Source organism: Sebastes fasciatus, chromosome 1, assembly GCF_043250625.1.
Source record: "Sebastes fasciatus isolate fSebFas1 chromosome 1, fSebFas1.pri, whole genome shotgun sequence".
NCBI lineage: Eukaryota > Metazoa > Chordata > Actinopteri > Perciformes > Sebastidae > Sebastes > Sebastes fasciatus.
Genome location: NC_133795.1, coordinates 27,597,551 through 27,604,447, shown reverse-complemented (window position 1 = coordinate 27,604,447; position 6,897 = coordinate 27,597,551). Strand labels below are relative to the sequence as shown.

General features: G+C 38.1%; 1 protein-coding gene across 1 annotated transcript; it reads left to right on the top strand.

Annotated features, from left to right (window-relative positions):
* Positions 1 to 290: 290 nt before the first annotated feature.
* On the top strand, positions 291 to 6,470 carry LOC141771103 (F-actin-capping protein subunit alpha-1). Its single transcript, XM_074641032.1, has 10 exons — positions 291 to 416; positions 2,031 to 2,094; positions 2,550 to 2,601; positions 2,695 to 2,758; positions 2,904 to 3,110; positions 3,200 to 3,279; positions 3,430 to 3,508; positions 3,600 to 3,671; positions 4,542 to 4,604; positions 5,548 to 6,470. Exons 1-10 carry the CDS (start codon positions 381 to 383, stop codon positions 5,686 to 5,688), a joined length of 858 nt encoding a protein of 285 aa, XP_074497133.1. The 5' UTR covers positions 291 to 380; the 3' UTR covers positions 5,689 to 6,470.
* Positions 6,471 to 6,897: the final 427 nt, after the last annotated feature.

Here is a 6,897-nt window from a genome sequence, read left to right as displayed (position 1 = left end):
AGTTTGAATGTGAAAGTAATATAAAATAGATGAATATAAATACATTATGAGTTTAATTTAAAAAAAAAAAAAAAATTTATAATGTAACATATTCATTCAGTTGTCAGTTCAGTAGTCATTTAAAACATTATCTTGAAAAAAATAATAATATTAAGACTACTTTTTTTTTTTTTCATCGTTCATTCAAACAAACAAAATCCATCTAAGTGGTTTATTATGTCATTAAATGTATGTATTGTATATATATCAGGAGGACAACATGGACAGAGAGCTGTCCCCCACCACAGGACACAGTGTTTTCCTGGTTGGTCTTGTGGCTGCGTTGGGAGGAGTCACACACAGACCTGGCAACACACCGACAGTCGCTTCATTGAGCCAAGATGGCAGATTTCGACGAGCTCAGCAATGAAGAGAAGGTATTACGTTATAAATTCATACTGTAACTATTCTATTACCCTTAACCTTTGTCTTGATAAATAGCAGTGCTTTATAAAACATAATATGTGAGCATGAAGTCTCAAACAGACCGTATAAGGTGTGTGTCGGTGGAGCTAACCGGAGCAGAGCTGCATCTGACAGCTCACAGCTGCATGTTGTGTTCCTCTAGAACAAATACACATCATGTGTAACTTAGATAACTTATGTACGTCTCCGGTTAAACATATGCGCATATGAGATTGATTTAACATGACTATGAGTTTATAATAATGATAAATGATGAGCTAATGCTAGATGGAAGGAAGTGGAGGTACTTCCTGCATTTACAGTGAGGATAATGACATAACACCCCCCACACCCAGTTCACTATAACTCCATCTAGCTGCTTATACCCGCCTTAAGAACACCAGAAGTTGAAGTTAGTCGAGTTTGAAGGTGTTTTGTATTTAGTTTGTATGCCTGTAACGTGTTTATAGCACCAGATTGATGGGACAGATGCAGTGTTGTTGGGTCTTACTGGTGTTGCTGCTGCCTCATGCTGCTACATGTTGTAAATTAATGCTTTGCATTCCTAAAGCTCATGGTGGGACAGGAGCTTACACATCCCAGCTTTACCTCAGTGAACCTTTAAAATAAATGTAAACAAGTCAGTGTAATGAAAGGGTTGAAATCCCCCCCCCCATTTTAACCTATTTAATTAGATATTTACTTCTATCATTATTATGAGACATAAGCACAAATGGTTGAGCTGCTTGGTGGAGAATTAGAGTTTGGAAGTGCTTTCTTTCCAGGCTCTGAATGGACTATTCTAGTTAAAACTAGGTTACTCATTGTTATGCCCCTCTCTGCCCTTTCAACTGGACAGCCCCATTTGTAGGTCACTGCCAGCTGCAGCCTGGAGGCTAAATAACCCTGTCTGCCTGACAGATGGCGTCACTGGCACGACCACACTATAACATGGCAGCGACATTAGGATGTAGGACTGATTTAAAGCCAGGAAGGTCATAAATGAAACTAATGAGAGGGTCATTTGCAACTTCTCTTTTGACTTCCACCTTTCTACGTGTTGCCTGATGGTGTTAATGTCTCCAATACCAAACAGTCCTTACTGAGTATGGCCATATGAGAGCCTGAGAGTACCTGCCACAGCTTCTTCACCCTGTATGCTTACACTTGCATACTGGCTGCTAAGAAAAGCCCTTGGGCGTCAGACCCTGTTCGCCATCTAAGGAGTGGCCGAAATAGAGCCAACAAGCCTGCAGCCAAGAAAGTTAGCAGACCGCTCTCTGCTTCACTCTAGTGGCTACTTGCAGGTTTTTCCACTCTCATATACAGAACCTGCTATACCTCAAAGATAAGATATTCCTTTATTAGTCCCACATTGGGGACATTTGCAAAGGAGAATTATATGGCTAGACTTTCCAAAAAAAACATGCAGCAGATTTGGTTAGTAATTCAGGAGACTTGTGTTATTCCGCTAGACTACAAGCAAGAAGGGAACTGAATCCACACGTTACACACTGTACTTAGTGATAATGTGACGCCTCTCACTATTTTTAAGTTTTATGACAAGATATTTTATTTATTTCCAGGTGCGTATTGCAGCTAATTTTGTGATGCACTCTCCTCCCGGAGAGTTCAATGAAGTCTTCAATGGTGAGCCTCATTTGTGATTTGACATCTTTAGGACTACCTGCACTTTAGGGCTGGGCGATACGGCCACAATCTTGTATCACAATATAGGTTATTTCATATCTCGATAACGATGTATATCATAATATAGCATGTTTTCTGGTAATTCAATAAATAAATAAATAGTCTATATGAAATAACCACATGGTAAAGCTTATTTCTGTATACTTATGTTTGAATTAAATACTTGACAAATGAAAAGAACTTGAGTGCAAAATGAACATAACAGTTTCAAGTGAAATTATAGAGAAAAATTAAATAAATATAAGCCTGGTCTATATCGCCATAGAAATTATATAGAAAAACATATACAATAGGAATTTTTATATTGTTTTGATGATATATATTGTTATATTGCCCAGCCCTACTGCATTTTGATGTGTATGGAAACATTTTCTTATGTTGATTCTTCTTTTCAGATGTGCGAATACTGCTCAACAATGATAATCTTCTCAGAGAGGGCGCGGCTCAGTGAGTTTCATGATTTTCTTTTTTTTAATGTCTTAAAATAATGAAATTCTGGATGTACATACAACTTGTGGTTTCTTTTCTTTTTTGATACAGTGCCTTTGCCCAGTACAACATGGATCAGTTCACCCTTGCCAAAATTGATGGATATGAAGATCAGGTTAGCTTTTTCTTTTTAAAAAAAACAAAACTAGATCATTTGCTTTTCTCATTGAACCCACCAAAATGACATCATTATTCTACGTTATAAAGGCAATACCTGAGTAAACAGGTGTAGTAACGGCAGGTTTCTCTGTCCCCTGTAGGTCCTGATAACGGAGCATGGAGACCTGGGTAACGGCCGCTTCTTTGACCCTCACAACAAGATCTCCTTCAAGTTTGACCACCTGAGAAAGGAAGCCAGCGACCCCAAGCCCCATGAGGGCGAGGCGGCCCTCAGGTCTTGGAGAGACGCCTGCGATTCTGCCCTGAGAGCCTACGTCAAGGAGCACTACCCCAGTGGAGTTTGCACCGTAAGATCTCTCTCCCACTCTGCACCGCCATCAGCCGCCAGCATTACTCAACAATGAATCACCCACTCATGCTCTTTCATCTGCTTCAGGTTTATGGGAAAACAATCGATGGCCAGCAGACCATTATCGCTTGCATCGAGGGTCATCAGTTTGAGCCTAAAAACTTCTGGTAAGTTGATAAGAGGAGAGTGATCTCATTTTAAACTTGCTAATCAGATTCACTTAGACAGTAATGTTGATGCAGCGTAGAGGCAGTGATGTGTTAGGTGTGCTTGGGATCAGTTCTCAAGTGTATTCTTCTGCGTTTTTCTGTTTCCAGGAACGGTCGCTGCCGATCTGAATGGAAGTTCAGTGTCTCGCAATCTACAGCGCAGGTGGTTGGAGTCTTGAAAATACAGGTATGTTGAGTCATTAACAGGTGTAGTGTGAGCTGAGCTGGGAAGTTAGGGTTGTATTACCGTTGTTTTACATCTCTGTCTTTATTTCCAGGTACATTATTATGAGGATGGAAACGTGCAGCTGGTCAGCCATAAAGATATACAGGAAGCACTGACTGTTTCTGTAAGTATTGTAGCGCCGCCACCTCATATAAAGGGTAGATGGTTTGGCACTGGAAAACTCTAAAAAGGGATGTTGAAGAACCAGATGATAAGCAGGAGTAGTGCATACAAGTGGCATTTATTAACAAAAAGTTTACTGAAACAAAAGGCAAAAATGAAACTCAGGAAATTCAATAAAACTCCATTTAAACTGAATCAAAAGAAAGCTGCAGCCTCACAGCAAGCTGCCACATCCCTTTCCCCCTTTCCCTTACTGCAGTGAAGGGTTAGGTTACCTTCTCAGTGTCACCTAACTGGAACCTACCACCCGCCCAGGTAAATATAGGGTGAGCTAAACCGAGCAAGCATCCGAATTCACATAGAATAATGAACAAACCATTAATACAAGCTCTCTAAGTTACTGCTGACATCTCAATCTATCTATGGGCACCCACACATACCAATGAGTACACCAAACATTATAGGATGTCATTTACTGCAGATCTATCTTACCTATTTTACATCTTAACAGTAACCAGCCCCTCCCTGCTAGGAGGACATAATGAGGCAAACCTGTTCCTTGTTTGAGCTGCTGATCTACCTCAACATCCCTATGAGCCCATAAAACAAACTAAAGAACCGTGTGTCATTTATACACCTTACTTGATGATGTATCAAATAAACTGAAACCATTTCACAAGTATTTTAACTTATTAATAGTTTTTCTATTTTAAACTCTGGAGTGTATTATAGGAAAGCTGAAGCTAAGTGGTGTTGATAATCCAGAAGTATTAGAGAATAATAGTGTGGATTTATTAGACTATTTTATATTTGATTTATGTTGATGTGTGTTTACATTGCGTAATTAACCCACAAATGTATGTTTTTCCAGAATGAGAGCCAGACTGCAAAGGAGCTTGTGAAAATCGTTGAGGATGCAGAGAATGAATACCAGGTATGGGGAGTTAGGAATAACGAGTTGTCTCGATATGTGAATGAGATGTTTTTATTGTTGTGCCACGAATACTATACAAGACACGAAAGATTAATGTAAGCCAGATCCAGAAAACTGCTTACACATTTCCAAACACCTGCACAAAAAGTCCAAAACTCCATTTGAATCATCATCACAATTTGATTTTCAGACCTGCGTGTCTACAATAAAACTCATAAATCACTGACAGAACATGTCCTGTATAGACATGGAGGAATCAGAATAAATAGTAATTCAATAATTGCCTTTTTTCCAGGTTTTTGAGACAAAGTTAGCAAACTTAAACACATCAAAACTGAACAGTTATTCCAATGTTTGGTCATCTGTACACCAGGTTATTATAGTAAACTGAAACTAAAATGAAATTAAGCAGTGAAAAATATTTTTAGTAAACTGAAATAAATAGAAAACAATATATTTTAAGAAAAACTTAAGTGAAACAATATTGCTTGGGTGAAAAACTGATAAAAATGAACATAAATTCATTTCAGTTTTAGTATTTTAACTACAATATATCACTACTGGAAAAAGGAAAAAGGAAATTGCATACTTCTGAGACATTATACCTGTCCCTACAAAAAACAAACTACTGTAAAATTAAATGTATAAAAACTAAACCTTTCTGGAAAAACTGAAACTAAACTAAAATGAAATTGAAAAGTAAAAATTAAAATAAGATAAAATCTAATTGAAAATTAAAAAATATTATTACCTAGCTGTACACCACCAGAGTATCAAGCATCAACTTAAATCACCATAGCACATACAACACGAGAAAAAAATTCACGTCTCGCATGTTCTGTTTAAAATGTCCAATTAACTGTTGCTGACGGATGACATCATGGTCCAACTTGTTTCTATCTAGAAAAGCACGACTGACGTACTTATCTTTGCTGTCTCTCAGGTGGCCATCAGTGAGAACTATCAGACCATGTCGGACACCACGTTCAAAGCCTTACGCAGACAGCTCCCAGTCACCCGCACCAAGATTGACTGGAACAAGATCCTCAGCTACAAGATTGGCAAGGAGATGCAGAGTGCTTAGAGGACCGAGGCTGTTTGGGTTTAAGAAAAATTGGGGAGAAGCTGATGCTCGCGCAAACATGTGTGACGCAACGTTACGTACTGTATGTCCTGCTAAAAGAGACATTTGTTTGGGGTTTTTACAAGAGAATGACAGCTTCCGTTATGCACTACGAGGGGATGCCTTCATTTTGCAGTGACATTGAGTGATGTAACTGTCTCTCATTTGCAAACATATTATTTTTTAACAAATAATGCCTTTAGTAACACTGTGAAAGTTTGGGTTATTCACTGTCACTGTTAAACACACACAGTTTCTGATCCCTCAGTGCTTCAAAATGGACACATTCTCCCAAAACCCCTCGACTTTTATGTAGCAACTAATTTACACTCCCTATATAACATAACTGATCTTCTTCAAGAGCTTCCAATACCTTCCTATAGTATAGTTTTTTATTAACAGAGGGTAAATACTGTATGCAATTCTATATATTAACTGAGAGACACTTGACGGCACCAAATTACACAGTTTTACATCAGTTTATATGCATGCATCCCTCTGGACGCATGGTTGTAGCCAAAGCATAAATATTATTTTTCTTTTCCCGTTCACTGACCGTATTTTGTCTTCTTTCAGTTCTCTTTGTTATTGAGAGACATTTTCGGTGATAATCCCTCTATAACCCCCCCGGACTGATAAAGTATTGGTGTCCTCCTGCCAGCTGTTTGCCTTTAGCTTTTGCTATATTTTTATACAAACTGTAAGTACATTTATTATTCATGAAATAAAAATATGATCTTCAAGCAATTTGTGTTTTACATCATGTGTGGAGTTTAGAGAGCCTGGGCACCAGATGTTCACGCTCTAACATATCTCTTTTTTTGGACTAAATTTGACTGGTTTTTAGGCAAAAAAAACAAAAATAACTGAAATGTAATTAAAAATTAAGATGAATAAATAACTGAATATAATAGAAGCTCTTACTGAGTTTGGTTGGCAGCTTGTGAGAGTTTTCTTAGGTGGGTGGGGTTGTGCTGGGGGAATTTGGACTACTGATCTCAGTATTTTTAAAGTCCTGAAATATATTTTGCTGTGTTGTTTGGCAGTGGCATTATTAAAATATGTAAATTCATCTGTGCAGACCAAATTTCATTGAGATTTACTTGAAGCATACACAGTATGTGACTGAACACTGTGCATTTGGAATATTACATCTGTCCTGGTTTTAAG